At 41.6% G+C, this 18,671-nt stretch overlaps 1 protein-coding gene across 9 annotated transcripts in view; it reads left to right on the top strand.

Annotated features, from left to right (window-relative positions):
* Nucleotides 1–18,671, top strand: part of LOC119187874 (uncharacterized) — a 244,152-nt gene that overhangs the window by 82,641 nt on the left and 142,840 nt on the right. For 8 of the 9 annotated variants that reach the window (XM_037435978.2, XM_075878780.1, XM_075878778.1 and 5 more), the window contains 3 exons: nt 820–1,077; nt 3,043–3,144; nt 7,469–7,594. In XM_037435978.2, the coding sequence (XP_037291875.2) occupies nt 820–1,077; nt 3,043–3,144; nt 7,469–7,594 (486 nt within the window). The remainder of the gene's footprint in view (nt 1–819; nt 1,078–3,042; nt 3,145–7,468; nt 7,595–18,671) is intronic. The other variant, XM_075878776.1, reaches the window with a different exon arrangement.

Genomic DNA, 18,671 nt, shown 5'->3' with positions numbered 1-18,671 from the left:
ATCTAATTTCTCGTAACTCTACAAAATGCTGATGTAAAGGAGAATATGGTCATTTCAGGGAGAGCAACACTTTTCGTGCAGTCTCTTTGCAATGGGAACGCAGCACGTAGAAGAGAGCCACCCGTCTATAGGAGCCACCCGCTGATGGCGGCCAAGCTATCGCCAGCGATCATGACCACACCCTTAGAAGCGACACCTCCCCAACCCCTCAGGTCTTGCTCATTCAAGACGGGTGGGGTATTTTCTTTCTTCTGCCATGGCAGGCCCCTGCAGAGCTATTCTACCCTATTTCACACGCACGAATGCTTTCCACGACTCCTTTTTTCCAGATGCAATTGAATATGGAATAGCTTAAGTGATTTGGTTGTACAACAAACGCTGTCAGTCAACTTTTAAGATGCATTAGACAGCTTTCTCTGCAGTGATAATTGCTAACTTCTATTGCCAGCGTTTGTTTCTCGATTTTTAATCGACACAGTCACTGCTGTTTGTTTCTTCTTTTCCTGGAGATGATTGTTCATCTGTCATTCCTATGTGCTATTGAATACTGCTTTATTGTGTGAATACTATGTATTCTGTGACACCCTCCCTGTAATGACCCCAAGCACGGGATTGACTGCATCAAATAAATAAATAATTGGTTCATTTAAAAGTGGCAAATGTGCGTAAGGCCATGTAGAAACAGCAGTTTTTTCATTCTTTTAAAATTTGGAATCATGCATATTTTACACTATTTGCATTCAAATTTTCATTAATATCTCATTGCACATGCAATAGTTGTAGTGTCTTGGATAGCAGCTGCTGCTTCTTGCTCTGCAGGAGAAAGGCATTCAGGAAATTCAGAAAAAAGCTCTGGGCGAGAAGCAGATTATTCAAAGTACAACCAAGATGCAGGAGGAGCTGGTCTCTGCCCACACTGAGAAGTGGGAGAATGCTTCAAACAACAAAAATGTGTCATGGTCCTTTATGAGACCCAGGGTTCAAGCATTTCTTGAGCAGATGGAAAGTGCACTCGCAACAGGGGACATTAAGCAAGCCTGCAAAGTGGAGGCAGACTTTAAGCAGCAGCTAAGCACGGTACAGTACCATTTGCATGAAACTTTGCTATTGGACATGCATGTGATGTTACTTGATTTGCAGACATGTTTATGCAAGCACATATTATTGCAATTAGGCACTCCAGGCACATTTCCTCTTGCCCCAGTGGGGTTCTGTGTAAAGTGAATTTCGACATCTCCTCGCGTCACACATGTTCTGTGTGTGTGAAAGCATGCGAGGGCAGCTGACGATTTGAAGGTGCAGAGCCTGCCAAGGTCTGGACTGTTTGTCTCAACACCTATAGTGCACAGAAAGGACAAGGCCTTGAGGTACGACACGGGCACGGCACTAAACCATTGCTATACAGCAAACAAAACGAAGAAAACCTAATAAGAACCTCAGTTATTTTTCTGATGTTGTAGAGGTCGGCAGTTGTACTGCACAAGGAAAGATTAAAGCTCTCAAGCTTGCCTCTTGCTTTTGTTAGCCTGCTTGTTATTGATTCTGAAATAATATCTTTACTTGGTTGAAGTTATTTAACCCGTCATTCAAAATGTGTCCCTCTCTGAAAATATTTATTGTACTATCTATTAACTTCACTTAAGGGGGCAGACTGGTCTCTGGGACCAAAAAGAGACCGAAAAATTCATTTTTTTAAATTGACATATTTGGTGTCTGTAAGTATTTTTCTATCTCTCTGCAAATTTTCACACACCAGGAAGTGGCGATTTTCTCGCAATGTCATTCTAACTGTCCAGATTCTTGGTACTGTTGACATGCCGAACCTGCAAAAAAAAAAAAAGGGGGGGGGGAACACACTTCGAGGCTTCTTTATAAGCCGGCACCTGTGTTGGAAGCTCTGCTACTAATTTATGAGCACCTTTATGAGGATTGCAAAACATGCGCACCATGATTGTCGCTTTTTGAAGAAGCTGTGTGTTTTCACTTTTTGCCATTTTTCTCAAAAAAGTAAGTTTATGGCTGTTCAATTTTGAGGTCTCAATATCTCTGCAGCTAGGGCAGGTACAACAATTATTATTTTTGCAATAGAAACCTTTATGTGTGTAGAATGCAAGTATGGGAGCAGAATTTAGAACACAGGCATTTTAATTAATTACTCATCAAAATTGCAATACAATTTCAACTGCTTTTGCAAATGAATAGTTCACTTTGCTATAAAATAACCAAAACACAATTTCAAGTGCTTTTGCAAATGAATTCACTTTGCTATAAAATAACCAAGAAAGGACTAAAAAAAATTACATACTTTCAGTCTATAGTTATTGGTCTATGTTGGCATATCTTAAATTTCACTTTTAATTAAGCAATTCTTTTCCATGGCGGCCTTAAACAGTTGGGGATGAACTAAAGTTATCTCCGAAACAAGATGAGTAACAGGAAAACTTATTGAATATTTGAAATCGGCAGAAAAACCTGCATAATCCTGTGCACTTTGATCAAGATCACTGAAGAAATAAATAAAAAATGTCTAAGACCAGTCTGCCCCCTTAAATATAGATGAAGTCTCACAAGAACATTTAAGAAGCCATGTCATTCTAACCTAACCCCCCCCCCCCCCCCCCCCCCCCCGCCATGGTGGTCTAGTGGCTAAGGTACTCGACTGCTGACCCACAGGTTGCGGGATCGAATCCCGGCTGCTGCTGCTGCATTTTTGATGGAGGCGGAAATGCTGTAGGTCTGTGTGCTCAGATTTGGGTGCACGTTAAAGAACCCCAGGTGGTCGAAATTTCTGGAGCCCTCGACTACAGCGTCTCTCATAATCGTATCGTGGTTTTGAAACAATAAAACCCCACATATCAATCAATCAACCATTCCAACTGAATCCTCAGTAAATCTTCCTGCTTTTTGCTTTTAACGGCTGTTCTTGTAAAAATTACTTTACAGACGCATTAGTCGGATAACTCACAAAGAGGCTGTTGTACTGGTTGTGACTGGGGAACTTTTAAACAGATAAGAGACAGCTGCTGCTCATCGCTCTCGCAGTTGCTAAGTGCACAAGGAATCGAGGGACAAAGTTCTACCAGCATTCAGGACAGTTCATCGAGCCTGTTTGAAGCTGACCCTTGCAATGAAGACACCGCAGAGGTAAAGTGTCCTTTGCGAGAAAGAACATCTTTCATTGAAAGAAAACACTGCATGTTCTTGTTAATTTGACTGTGCAAATGCAAGCATGCATTTATTTACCGAAATACATGCTTTAAGCATGTTTTCAAGTTTTCTATTGCAACATCTGTTTAAGTGGAGAACTAGGCAAAATGAGTCAGAGTAGCTTCGCTGGGACAGTAGATGGGTCATAAGACAATTGGGGCTCCAGCTACATTTGGATTATTATTTTAAGATTAGACTCTTAGATCACCGTGTCCAGGTGCAGCATACTAGTGTGGTCTATTTGAATTTCTGAAGATGTGACCAACCTATTCTGATGGTTGTGTTGAAGGCGAATCAACTTGCTCAATTCACAGCAACAATAATTATCATTTATGTGTGCTGCCATTGCCGCCATACTCCGCAGCTAGTTGCAGTGCTGGCCATGTTACTGGAAGTTGTCCTCTGCTTTCACTTTTTTTTTTATTCCTCAGTTTTTCAATGCTCTGATATATCGATGTCACTAGCATGACATGTCTTCTGAATTAGATCATCAGATCATTGTGAGATGCACTAAGGTAAATTTACCAGTGCAAAAAAAAAAAGACCGTACATTTAGGTAGGACATACACACAGAGCGCCGAACTCACAACTGATTTATTGTTTCGAACGGAGGGCCTTTTTGTAGGCACGAGTCAAAACAAAAGAAAGATAATGTGAAGAAAAGAAGTGATGAAATCCATCTGATAACTGCTTGCCAAAAAGACAATCATCCGAATGCAACCACGCTTTCTGAAATTCCTACGCCATAAAGTATGCCCCTGGTATGAAAGAAGTAAAAAATTATACACCGCCATCCTTTTGTGTCATGCGAGCAAGGTGTTGTGTACTCCACGCCACTTTCGTGCGCCAAGCATTTATGTTAGACGAACGGGCAGGCGTCTTATTGTCCGTCTCAGAGAGCACCAGCAGAACCTTTCAGCAGTCGCCTGCAGTCATTTAATGATGCACTGCCGAGACTGCGGCTGCTTCCCACACTTTGAGGGTAGCACTGTCTTAGCCAGGCATGGCAAACAAATTGTTGTAGAGATTTTAGAGGCAGGGTGACAAATGTATAAGCAGGCCTTCCAGTTTCCTCTCAAATAAGGAAATAAGCCACCTACGGCGCATGCCTTTTCTATAGCTTTAGTTCGTGCTTTACACTGTTTTTATATTTTGTTTTAGTTTTTAACGTTCCCGGCTGCGACGGCTGCATTTTCGATGGAGGCGAAAATGCTGTAGGCCCGTGTGCTCAAATTTGGGTGCACGTTAAAGTACCTCAGGTGGTCAAAATTTTCAGAGCCCTCTACTACGGCGTCTTTCATAATCATATGGTGGTTTTAGGACGTCTAACATCATATATCAACATTTTTTTGTCACAGTGCTCCCTGCCCTCTCCCGCACCTCTGTATCCACAGTTGCCCTCTCCCCGTCCTTTGCTAGGATAGAGGAGAAGGTACAAAGCACATACACGCTAGCGCTAAGGAAACCAGCTCTAGCCTTGAAGATGATAAGTCCACTTGTCAAAACGTCCGCTTGAGCACACAACCCCTGTTTAGGGATTTTTTCACTGCAAGCTCCCATTTTTTCGTTCCTGCCGTTTTTTGCAAGTATTTCATGTGATACAAGTGATATGGTTGCGTGACAAAGTATTCGTGCTCATTGCAAGATTTAATTCCCATTAACTAAATTTTTCTACATGTGAACCACATCCACATGGATTATTTAACAATAGCATGTTCATTTTCAGTACTTATCTCAACATGTCGAGAATGCATCAGTTCAGTTGATGCACTCCAGTTTTGGCAGTTCTTATGACAGTAGCTTTTTGCATACATCTTAACAACTGAATACTTCACTGTAATTGAGACAACTGCATATTCCTGGTTGGATGAACTAAAATTATGGCTTGCAGTGAACCAGTTAGAATTGAAAACGAAAAAAACAAAAGTTATGCTATTCAAGCAGAAAAATAGACCTTCAGATTAAACTATTTCTTTAATTTACAATGGTGAGAGTATTTCTCTGGTAAACATAGTTCAATTTCTGGGTGTATGTTTTGAAAGCGACCTTAGTTGGTCCGAGCATGTGGATAACCTTCGATTGAAGATATCAAGGTCTATCGGTTTAATTTGACGATTGCAGCATCTACTTCCAGGGAGAGTGAAACGGCAGTTGTACTTTTATTTTATCCACTCGCAAATCATGTATTGTGTTCTAGTCTGGGGTACGTGTAACAAAACAAACAGTGAAAGTATTATTCTTCTCCAAAAACGCACACTACGTCTGCTAACTACCTCGGTCCCCCCAAATATGTCCCTTTTTCGTGTGCACGTGATACCATCCCCAGAGTGCTACAAGGTACAACTAGCCATGTTTATCTATAAAAAAATTAAGAACAACTTTCAGGGTTTTTCTGATACATACTTAAGCAGAGATCTTGCATACAATCTATGTACTGTTGTGTTAGTGGGGCCGATGTGTCGGACAAACTATGGCATACAGCCAATTGATAACCAAATTGTTTTACTGTGCAACAAGATTCCTGAAGTAATAGAATATGCTAGGGAGACAAAAAACAGTACAAAATTTAAGAAGCAAATTACAAATGTAATAATTCAAACCCACTTATAGGGTGCGTGTGCTGAAGATTAGTAATGTATCAAATATATCTGTTGTAATCTTTGTTCTTTATCATATTTTACCATGTCCAGACGAATTGTCTGTATTTAAATATATGTTAATAGTGCTGATAACGTCTTTTTGTTTATCGCTAAGGAACAGTTTTGTTTGAATCTTTAACCGATATTTTCTGCACTTGTTGTAATGATCATCATTTCTTTTTTATAGTTTGTATGCGTAATCTTGAATTTTCTATATACTGTTTTGCTGTACTTGCCCGAGGTTCCTCACGAAAAGTGGGCCTAGTCAGGAGACGCTCTCTGCTTTTGCCCCCTTCGTGGGCATTTTTGTAAGGAATGCCCAAATAACAATAAAATAAAATAATTAAACCAGGGTTAATTAACTGTGGCTTGATGAATTTTCGGTATAAGAGTTTGAAGAGCACTATGCTGTGTCCTGTCGTTGTTCTTTCACACAAGAATAGAGAAGTTGACAAACATGTCATCACTACATTCTTTACTGGTTTCTAGGAAAGAAGTGGAAAGTTAAGAACTCACTTTTTTTAGACACAATTAACGAGAACAGATGTCAAGGAAAGTATGGGGGATGTTTTTAGTAGTAATTTTATTGCAAATGCGAAGAAAGTCAAGTGAATAATGAGATAACTTTCCTATGGCAGGGACTAAACCTGCGACTGTCGAATAATGTGTCTGATGCTCTACCGACCGAGCTGTTGTGATAGTCATCTCCCCTGTCCACTTTATGGGGTATATATGTGTGTTTAAACCTGAGAGTGTTGGTCAGTGTCACTAGTAGTTATGAGGGTGAGTGTGGAACGCTCTTTTTCTGCCTGTTGATGTCGCATAGCACGTGATCTTATTACCAGGTGGCAGCTGACCAATAATCCTTCTCATACGACCTGAAGGCATCAGGTCTGCCAGAGCCCAGATTCTTCACATTTACGTTACACTTACTACTTATAATGTCGCCTATACTTTTCTTGGCATCATTGTCTGTTAGTTCTCTTCGACACTGGTTTCTTGTGGTTTGGAAGTGGACTTCTTGTAAAATGCAATTATGTCAACGAACTGCTCGAGAACTTTCAAGAACACTCTGAAGTACGCGCTTTGGCTGAACATGTCACTGTTCTGCAACTTAACGCTTCAGTATTCACCATCTCAGCTTCAGTGTATATTGTGGCACTCAAAACAATGCTTGGGACTTTTTTCGTATTAAGAGTCTCATTTGAGCATGTTAGCCTGTAGTTGTCAAACAAGCATTCGCGTGAACTACTGTCATGATGCCCGGGCAACAAGGGTCTTCGTTGTCATTGGCTGCAGTTGCTACATTCCAGTTTTGCTAGCGTTCTTCTGGCTGCATTTGTGCATAAAGCAACAACTTTGAGGAAATTTCGCTTGGGCTAACCTTGTTTTAATGGACACTTGTGTATAGGTAGAATTTAGTGATATTTTTGATACCATCATGCAAGCATGATCTATCTAGACAGATTATATCTCACTCTGACAATTTTCACAACTTGGTACTTATTGAAAAACAATTTCTTTCTTGTACCTTTTTTTTTGTCCTGAGGTTATTATTGGATACCTGTTATACTGCAGGGGGCTCTTGTGTTGATTATAAATTTGTGGTTTATATTCAACAGGTCCTCAAGATTCCTCTCTCATCGGGCCTCGCTTCTCCAGGATTTGTTTTGCCAAGTTCTGTTACCGTAGGCCGAGGGGAAATAAGCAGCTCAGAATCTTACTGTGGAAACGAAAGGCTGATTGACGTAAGTTTTGTGTTTGCATTGAGTGCTTCTCATAATCAAAAGATGTTTCTTTTTATTAAATTCTTATACAGTCATACAGCAGGTTGATTCCACGTAAGATCGAACAAAGCCTGGCCGGTTGACCTCTTCCATTTATTTCACATATTTAAATATTGTTGCCTGATGAGTGGAAAGAAGAAATCCACAATTTATTTTGCCGGAGTTTTTTAAAGAGCAGTAAATCAATAATGACAAAAAGGTGGAGTGCCACCCTTACCTGGCCTGTTGTTTATTCAGACTTTGGCTATGAATTACACAAAATGTATTGAAGCTATGTACCTCAAACTTTTTTGATAAATATATGCGAGTTTTTGCTTGCATTCAGTGATTTGTTGCTTCTGTTGGTAGTGTAGATATTTTCATAAAAAATTTCAAAATCAACCCAGAAAACATTTTCATGCCCACTGTGCAGCCCTTTATTTCAAAAGGCGTATGACAGAGGCGAAAATTCTGCACTACGTTGTCAGCATGCTTATTTATGAAACTATGAAACTTATATTAATAGCATCTTTAGATAAAGAGATACAATTGCGCTAAATTCAAGAAAACAGCATACAATAGAAAAATCTGACAATTAAAAAAAACATTTTTGATATTTCTTAAACTTTTCCCACTTATTCTCTTGCACATCAGTTTTCACAATCAATAAAAACATGTTGCACTAATGTGGTTTCACTTGCAGTTACGTCCCATCGAATAAGCCCCTTGCGCAAGCTTAGGCAATTGTAGATCGGACTTTCTGTCCGATAAATGTATGGAATGCAGGCCTATACTTCAGTTTCTTAAATGGCTAGCAGCACTGGAGTAACTGTTGGCTGCACTGAGGATGCCAGTTTCAAAATCATTTGGTCACGAGAGCAACCATGAGTGTGGAATCACCAAGCAAGCAAGCGCACACAGTCCCGGTTTGTTCCGGAGTGAAGAGGGCCCATCGAATAAGGCCCTTGCATAAGAATGAGCACACCATGTAGGTGTGAAGATAAGATAAAAATACATGAAAATATGAATAATACACATGAATAAAAAGTCTAGGTAAAGGTGTCACAACGCCTTAACCATTGATAGTGATACTTATTTGCCAAATATGGCTTTACAGGGTTGATTTTGTTTTTATTTTAGACCTAAAATATTCAGGGTGATAAGATTTGATTATAAAATTTATTCAAACTTTCTTAGTCTCCATGAAGGCACAAAAATATTTTTTTATTGATGTTGACATAATGCTTACTCATGATTAATATAAATAAAGGTCATGACACATGCTGATCTAGCTTCTTTCTCCCATGCGATCCTTCCATGCTTAGCTTCCAGGATGGACGAGAGAGGAGAGAAAGCACTTAAAGCGGGCTACGGATTTGAGAAATTTGGCAGCAATTAATTCATGAGGCAATAAACTCTTGTGCTGAGGTCATGCGATGATTACCTTAAAAATAGTTCACTACCCCTTTAAAAGGACATTAAAGAGAAAGACAATTTTTCTCATGTTATTCTGACGATTCCAAAGTCGCCACGGTAGCCATTAAAGGATGCTTGATAAGCGAGAAAACACACAAAAGGAAATAGGGGTGGCGACGTGATTACTAATTTCTACATAATTCCCAGTCAGTAAAAATGAAGTACATTGTCCTCTGAGGGTATCATAGACTTTGCACACCAAGTTTCAGGAGCTATCCTCAAGCTAGTGTCTCTCAAATGCAAAATAGACAATTTGAAATTCGTGACGTGACGCATGATTTCGGTGTGAAATATAAACAAATAAGCTAGACCTTGATTTTCTCTTTTGTTAATAAGCCTATAATGGTTAATGGTTAACGGCATTTGAATTCTCCGAGTACAATTCATCAATTTAAACTAATTGATTGTTTGATTTCTCTTTAGTATCCTTTGAAAAGATAGAGAATGAAAACTTCAAGACTGCTTGAATGCTTATTGAGTAGGCAAGGTAGTGTTGGTGCATGGGGTGCCAGTTCCTGATCAAAGACGCAGGGCACTTAGCTTAGCAGAACTTCTGCTTGGGACAGATTCACAAGGGGGATAACTTGAGGACTTTCACTCAGAACTATACAGCTTAGAAAACCCTTATGAGGCTACTGTGCCAATATAGCCAGGGAAGATGGCTTAAAACTGATTTATGCAATATGGAGGTGATCTTATATTTGTGAAGCTTTTGACACTACAGATTATGCCTTACAAATTCAGATGTACCAGAGAGTTTGAAAAACACTAGTATTCTATTGCTAATACAGTCGAGCTTGACTATATCGAACCCGTTTATATCAAATTATCCCGTATATCGAACAATTCCTAAACACGATAAGTTTACATTGAGAATATATAGCAAAAGTTACTGTTTTATCGAACGAAAATAGCAACGACAACTGATATATCAAACTCCATGTGCCTCAAAAGTGCCCCAGCTAGTTGGCTTTCTCTCGCGGTGGCGGGGAAAACTGCCGGCGCCACCCTAGAAAAAGTTGGTGGGACCCGGTCGCGCGTGGGCGAACATCCCCCTTCAAGAAATGATCCTGGCCCGCTCGCAGCGCTTACAGCCAATCAGAGGCCGTCGTGCTTTCTTTGAGGCGCGAAGGCGGTAGAAGTGAGCGCCATTTTTTCTTTCTGTATGCTTGTGTGCCTGCTGCTGCCGATTCAGCATGGTCTGTGGTGTTGCCTGTTGGTGCTCTGTGAACTGTATTGGCGCGCTGTCATCATGGCTTGCGCAAAGAGGCAAAATTTGCTGTTCGCTGCAAAACTCGAAATCACCAGTCGGGTTGAGCGCGGTGAAAAGAAGTCCGACGTCGCCGCCACGTACAAAATTCCAAGGAGCACCTTGAGTACTATACTGAAGAACAAGGCAGACATCAGAGCCAAGTCGGACAAAAGGCCAGGTGCCCGTGGCACCCGACGTGTGCGCGCTGCTGTGTACGAAAATGTTGAAGCGGCCGTTTACAAGTGGTTTGTGGACGTTCGGTCGCGAAACATCCTGGTGTCCGGCCCTATGATCGAGCAGAAAGCCAAGGACCTTGCTTTTCTGCTTGGCAGGAATGATTTCCAAGGCGGTTCAGGCTGGCTTCAGCGGTTCAAAAAACGGCACGACATCGTTTGCAAAGCTGTTACAGGTGAAAACAGAGCGGCGGACCTGGACAGCGTAGAAAAATGGCTCGAGGAAAACTGGCGAGATATCGCAGCAAGATCCCAAGATATCTTTAATGCGGATGAAACCACTCTATTTTGGCAAATGTTGCCAAACAAGACACTTGCGTGTCGTGGCGACAAGACAAGCGGCAGCAAGGCAAATAAAGCTCATGTGTCCGTGCTGTTGGCAGCTAATTTATACTTATCGAAAAAGCTTCGACCTCTGGTTATCGGAAAAAAAACGGCACCGCGGTGTTTTCGAAATGCGCTGTTGCTTCCAGTTACCTACCGAGCAAACTCAAAAGCGTGGATGACCGGGGAGCTTTTCAGCAGATGGCTATCGTCGTGGAATGATGATTTGGTAGGCGAAAATCGCAAGGTGTGCCTGCTCATGGACAATTGTTCATCGCACCACTGCAGTACAACCTTCAGCAACATCGAGCTGCATTTTTTGCCCCCGAACACTACGTCTGTACTGCAACCACTGGATCAAGGCGTTATACGCGCAATGAAAGCCGGCTATCGGAAGCGCCTGGTAGAGAGGCTGCTGCAGAACCTTTGTGTCAGCAGGGAGCTTAAGATCGACTTGCTCGGAGCTATTTCTATGTTGAGTAGATCGTGGGCAGATGTCAAGAAGTAGACGATCCAGCACTGCTTTAGGCATGCCAGCTTCCCCATGCCTGGTGATGACACCCCAAATTCTGACAGCACTGAAGACACCGCATGTGTTTCCGCCGAAGTTTGGAACGAGCTGGCAGAGTTCCCGGGTGCTATCGACGGATCGACATTCGACGAGTTCCTCAGTGCGGACGATGATGTCCCCATTATGGGCCAATTACAGGATGAGAATTACATTGCAGACGTCGTGCCGACCACGAGCCAAAGCGACAGCAATATGAAAATCGACGACGGCCCATTGCCTACATCCTCTGAAGTGATTAGTGCACTTGCGTTGGTCTGGCGCTATTGCTTGAATGTGGAAGGCTGCGGCCTCAGCTGTTCCGACTCATTGGACAACGTGGAGGCGTGCGTGCTGTCGCCGGCAGCGAAGTCGTTGATACAGAAAACAATCCGGGACTATTTTGTTCCACAGTAGGGCACGCAAGTAAGCCACCATATTAATAAAGTACTTTTCTTCTAGTTTGTTATGTGCCTTTGTGTCAAAACCTATACCGGGCCTATATCGAATTATGCCATATATCGAACTAATAAACGTTTTTTGGCGAGTTCGATGTACCCGGGTTCGACTGTAGACAGAAAGTGGGCACGAGAGACTTGAACTTGACCAGTCAACTTTCTTTCAGCATTGTACAAAATGGTCACAAAGATAGTTTTGAATAGGACAAGAGCCACACTTTGAGGAACCTAGAGAACAGTTTGCCTTTAGGAAAGAGTGTTCTACAGTAGATCACCTGCGGAGACGTAAAGGGGAATCTGCTCACACAGGACAGTGTGGGCTGAAGATCATTGGGAGAGGCCTTCGTAGTGCAGTGGATGTAAAACAGGTTGCTGCTGCTGCTGATAATAATCTTTAAAGGAGACCTGCAACACTTTTTTAGCATGGTCAGAAAATGCTGGCTATCTGTAGTCTAGGCTCCCGGGAGCACGCAAGCCAAATAGTAATATAGGGCAGCATGCGGCCTGGAATTTACAATAAATTCTTAAACTCTGCTAAAAATTGCTGTCTCTTTTCTTGACAAACGATGCTACATGCTAAAGAGTTATAACGTTATAGGCCCAAGTATTATGCCATTGGCTGATATGAGCATGTTGTCCTCAGGGGTTACTGGAGCCATTGCAGGAGGCCGGGACCTGTCTGCGAGTGCATGCATGATTGTACTGAAAAACCGCTCAAAAAAGAAAATGTGCTCAAGGTCGCAAGGCGTGCATGACGCACCTTCTTCTCCCGTTCCACTCCTTCTTGCTTAACTTCCAGTTCTTTCATATGGAGGAGAGTAGAGAAAAAGCAATTACAGCATGCGATAGTCTTTGTAACTCTGCTCATACTGGATGGATTCTAAAAATTTTTGCGGTAGTTAATTTGTGAGGCAATAAGCTTCTTTACTCAATTCCTTCCATGACTACTTGCAAAAGTGTTGCCAGTAAACAACCCCAAGGTACAAAAACTGTTAGGGAGAGAAATATGTGCACTTTTGCTATGTGAACATGCTGCAGCAAAAGTTTTGCGAATGTGTGCTGTAATAAGGAAGTTACAGAGGTTAGAACATCTCTTTCAGGGGGTTTTCAATTTTTGCTGCGGCATCCCCTACCTTCTCTGCCGTAAGGAGGGGAAAGGCGTAGCCCATCATCGTCACTCTGTCCACTTTCGCAGTGTGAAACGACGTCAGTGATATGCCATCGGTGCGCAGCGAACGACCCAGCAGGGCATCTCTGTCATAAGCACGCGTCATTGCAGCGCGGGTAGAAAGCACTGTCTGAGTAGCACCACTCCCCTAGCGATAAAGTAGCAAGATGCCTCTTCATCTCAGAGGCTTTCGTTCTAGAAATACCGCTTTGTCCGGTAGTCTTGGGTTTTGCAAAATGGCAGAGGGCAGCACAAGAAAATGAAAATGCGCACTGCGCGGCCAAAACTGCATTACCGCTGGGTTGAGGCACTGTTTCGTTGGGCAAAGAATCAATCGACGAGCTCATTTGTGCATAAAGTTTCCCATGGGCAAGCTTTTGTCACTGTGTTCCTACAAAGAAAACACGCACGGGGTGTTTTTTTGTTTTTTAACGGAGAGTCGGCACGGTGTGCAGCACTGTAACATTGGAAACATGTGATTGCCAGGGTCTACTGTAAGAGTTGGCAAGCTTGTTTGTGGGGTGTAATAAAAAGTTGGATCCGGTTTACTGAGCCTTTGGCGACCTATAAGCACATCTCATGTCTTAAGTATGGTAATTTCATAGTTCTAAAAAATGATTTTTTATCCATTTTAATTCCTTTTAACTTCGGGCTTGATTATTACGTCACTCTTAAAACCAACAACAAAGAGGACGCTTGAGCTTTGCCTTCAAGAGTGGATCGTGATAGCATAATTGGGCCTCGTTTCATCACCTTCTGAACTGCTAGCCTACTTCAGTTCTCGGCGCATGCCTCAACCGTGCCGCAACGAAAGGAACGACTGTGCTCGTAGCATTGGCCATTTCAAAGTATCATTGAATGTCTATTGTAAGCACTGTTGTTAAGTGGCCACTACCCCATAAATGGCAATTTGCTCCCCGCTCCCTGAAAGCCCTGCTACCTTAGTTCAAAGCACTCCAAGCTTGTTAAGTGGGGAATTGTGAAAACATGCATGATTATTGTGAAGGTCTTGCCATCACCAAGATGACAGCAGTTTATCAACCAAGTTAAGACTTAAGAAAGCGGGCTTCCCTCATCAGTTGCTCTTGAGCATAGCAGAGTCTCTTCTGAATGAATTGAAGCAAGGATAGAATGCAAAGCACACAACTCGGGAAGAGCCAAAGCTGAAAGTATCTGCCAATACCTTATGTGCACAAAGTTTGGCACTGCTTAAAAAAAATTGTTGAAGAAAACAGGCTGAAGGTTGTTTTTACCGCAAAAAACAAGCTAGGGTTCCTTTGCAAAAGAGTCAATTCCGAAGGATCTTCAAGTGTAGGGTATGATAAGAAGAAAAGAGGCTGAAGGTTGTTTTCACAGCAAAAAACAAGCTAGGGTTCCTTTGCAAAAGAGTCAATTTCGAAGGATCTTCAAGTGTAGGGTGTGATAAGAAGAAAACAGGCTGAAGGTTGTTTTCACAGCAAAAAACAAGCTAGGGTTCCTTTGCAAAAGAGTCAATTCCGAAGGATCTTCAAGTGTAGGGTGTGATAAGAAGCATGCAAAAATGTTCGTAGAATGTAATAGTATAGGCGTTATGTATCGCATTTCTTGATCATGTTGTCGATACTACATCGGTCATACGGGGCGTTGTCTGAACGATCGCCTTAGGGAGCACATAAATCTTATGCATGGATCAGTGGGCAGCCACTTGGCAAGTCACTGTGCCCATTGTGAGTGCATCCTAATGTTTGATAAGTTGCCAAGTAATGGCAAGATCTAGGGACAAAAGGACACGTGAAATGCATGAAGAGTGTTTGATTCGTAAGGCAAGAACTGAGTGTGTAAGGGCCCTATATGTTAACTTGTTGGACAATGAGTACAAGTATCTTTTCAGTTAAAATACGATTTCAAGATTTGAATAAGTTGTTTTGCGCATGCGCTATCATTCCCCTTTCCCTCTTTGTCATCTTCTTATACTTTTTAGGAAGGGCAACGAAAGTTTTAGTGACGTCACACCAGATCTGTAGTGAGCATAGGCGTGCACAGGTTTCCCCTTCAGGGGGGGACGAAGGTTCAGTGCAGTGTCCCTCTCCCTATTATGTCAATGTATGAAGCTGACTTGGTGCCCCCCTCCAACCTTTTTAGGTAACTACGGGAGCAGCCAAATGGTTCGAGATACCAAGTAATGTCCCGTATGCTTTCCTTGCATAATTTTGTTGGTTTTTATTAGTTACGTCTTGAACGATTCCCCCTTTTTGTGTGTAGTTCGGCTGAATTTTTATATTGGACAATTTTTTCTATGTTTTTATCTCTTTGAAACAGTTTGCAGTGCTATAGTACCACACTCTTTCCTTAAATGCTTAAGGTATGAGGCGAAGTGGAAAAAGTGAATTTTTTCTCAAAATGTCATTTTTCGGTTTTTGGTTATGTTACACCTCTATCACACGGCACCTGTAATGTCATTCGCTGCAAATGACATTAGGCGTTAATGCCATTTTTGTAGCTTTACACGGGCATAGTGAATGACATTCACACCTAATGACATTCACTCGTTGAATGTGCCACTGAACTCATGGACATGTGTACTCTTGTCAAGATATTACGAAATCGACATTTTAAAGCAAGTGGAAACAATGTGCAGATATTTATTAAAGGTTGTTAACTTTTCGGTAACTTTTTAATGTGTAACACGGTAGTGGAAGCAACTTGTGCCGCTATATTCTCTTTTTCAGACTCCGACTTGACGCTATAGCGCCTCCTGTCAGCCATGTTTACACAAGCTCGCTGTTGTTTTGGTGCCGCATCACCGCGTTAGACACGCTAGTAGCAGAATATGCACGCGCATGTTGGACACCAGTTTACGGAGAGTCTTTTCCAATCAATTTTCCTTTATTGGGAAACACCACAGTTCTCTGATATTCGCTCACGCAGTTTATGTCCAAAGAGCAGCCAATATAAATGAATTGGTGTGCAGACGCAGCTCCACATCCCTCGTCGTCTGTGATCTTTCTTCAATATCAAGCTTGAGACGCTTCAGTTGGTTCTGGTGCTTCATTCACAGCAGCTGGAGAGCAATTATCGTTTATTTGCACTGCTCATGATTTATCGCAGTCACAAATTTATGAACGCTGTTATGGTTCTAAATATTGCTGACTGCAAGTTGTGACTTCAATCTTTAAACTAGTCTTGCTTTGGTATGAGGATTTTTTTTCTATCCATGCTGTTTCATCATGCTGCAGTATATTTTCAACCAGCCGTACAGTGTTATGTCAATTAAGTGTACAATTTGTAACTTTTTCGTATTATAGCAGCCTGCCGATAAACATTGCCGTAAATTGCAAATGTCATTTTACGTAGACGTGTGGACCCGGAAAGCAAGTTCACAATGACATTCGTTTTGAATGTCATTCACTGTGATTGACATTACACGTGCCGTGTGACAGGTGTAGTAGATGGGCAATATATTGCTTGTCAATTTGCTGCATAAAGCTCATGTCTACGCAGTTTCTTTCAAAAGATACAAGCAGGAATGTTAGACCACCTGTCACCTATGAAACCAAAGCTGAAAGTGCCAGTTTTGTGTGCATCGTAAGATTAGCTTGATAAGTAATATTTTGTTGGCTATTTAGCAATCATATTAAGTGCGAACATGTTACAATGCTCTAACAGCATTGTCAACAGATCATTTTTAATCATAAAAGTCATAACTTCTCACTATGTGAACACTTAATTATTACATTTGTTGTTTACACTCAAGGACATATATGTGAGCCTGTAAACCATTCAATTTACTTTGGTACAATATGTGTGTCATTTCAATAATGGCAACGAAGCATATTTGATATTTTTAAGCACATTGAGATCGGGCGTGGCTCATACTCTGCAAAAATGTGCCTCACAAAGGATCAGCACCGCAGCGCGAAAGTGCCCAATCACGTCACTGATGCTGCACAACAAGCTTGAAAAAAAGTTTAATGTTGCCGCTAAAGAAAAGGCACACTATAGTATTGAACATGATAGAACTGGCTACATATATTGAGAATTTCAACCCTTTTGAGTATCTTGTGTGAGCACTGCACCTGTTTCAAATCTGTTTTGTTGATTTTCTCAGAACTTGTATTTCTGGTAATTTTCCGTACGTGAACGGTTGTACCTCTTTTGCTAATACAGTTGAACCCCTTTATAAGAGGCATGCTGTGGGCACTGATTCTTGTCTTTTATTTGAGATGTCTCTTATAAGCAGGGTACTATGTATGCATTTTTCTATCAACCCGTATTTTACTTCATGCACACTGGTGTCTGTTATACCCATTTGTCTCTTATATCAGTGTCTCTTATAAAGGGGTTCGACTCTAAACATTTTTTATGAAAACTTGGCACACTTCTTATCACATTAGTAGGCGTGCAATGAACCTCAATGAGGAAAATCGTGCCACAAGATTCAATATGGCTGCCAGTTATACAGAGGCGTCCCAAGTGGTGGTGCATACTTTTTTGGGTTATTTGATGTCTATGTGTTTTCTATTCATCAGGTCTCATTTCTTTTGGTTTGTTTTGCACAGTCCAAAGCTTCTTACATGTGTCTGCAAAAAATGAAAATATTTCAACAAGCAGGACTAGAGTCAAGAGGTTTGGTATACATTTAATGAATTTTTTTAATTTTGAGAAATGAACATAAATAATAGATTGCTTTATAACCCTCACATTCATCTAAAAATCATCATCATCATCATCAGCCTGATTACGTCCACTGCAATACAAAGGCCTCTCCCATTTTCCGCCCGTTAACTCAGTCCTGTGCTTGCTGCTGCCAATTTATACCCCCAAACTTCTTAATCTCATCTGCCCACCTAACCTTCTGTCTCCCCCTAACTCTCTTGCCTTCTCTGGGAATTCAGTTAGTTGCCCTTAATGACCAGCGGTTGTCCTGTCTACGCGCTACATGCCCGGCCCATGTCCATTTCTTCTTCTTGATTTCAGCTATGATATCCTGAACCCCCGTTTGTTCCCTAATCCACTCTGCTCTCTTCTTGTCTCTTAAGGTTACACCTACCATTTTTCTTTCCATTGCTCGCTGCGTCGTCCTCAATTTAAGCTGAACCCTCTTTGTAAGTCTCCAGGTTTCTGCTCCGTAGCTAAGTATCGGCACGATACAACTGTTATATACCTTCCTCTTGAGGGATAGAGGCAATCTACCTGTCATAATTTGAGAGTGCTTGCCAAATGTGCTCCACCCCATTCTTATTCTTCTAGTTACTACAATCTCGTGGTTCGGCTCCGCGGTTATTACCTGCCGTAAGTAGATATAGTCTTTTACAACTTGAAGTTGACTATTACCTATCTCAAAACGCTGCTCTCTTCTGAGGTTGTTGTAGATTACTTTCGTTTTCTGCAGATTAATTTTAAGACCCATCTTTCTGCTCTCCTTGTCTAACTCCGTAATCATGAGTTGCATTTCGTCCCCTGAGTTACTCAGCAATGCAATGTCATCGGCGAAGCGCAGGTTACTTAGGTACTCTTCATTAACTCTTATCCCTAACTGTTCTCATTCTAGGCCTTTGAAAACCTGTAAGCACACGGTATATAGCATTGGGAAGATTGTGTCCCGCTGCTTTACACTCTTCT

This window comes from Rhipicephalus microplus, chromosome X (genome assembly GCF_043290135.1).
Source record: "Rhipicephalus microplus isolate Deutch F79 chromosome X, USDA_Rmic, whole genome shotgun sequence".
Lineage (NCBI taxonomy): Eukaryota > Metazoa > Arthropoda > Arachnida > Ixodida > Ixodidae > Rhipicephalus > Rhipicephalus microplus.
The sequence above is the reverse complement of the archived record's forward strand: the minus strand, read 5'-3'. Positions and strand labels throughout refer to the sequence as shown.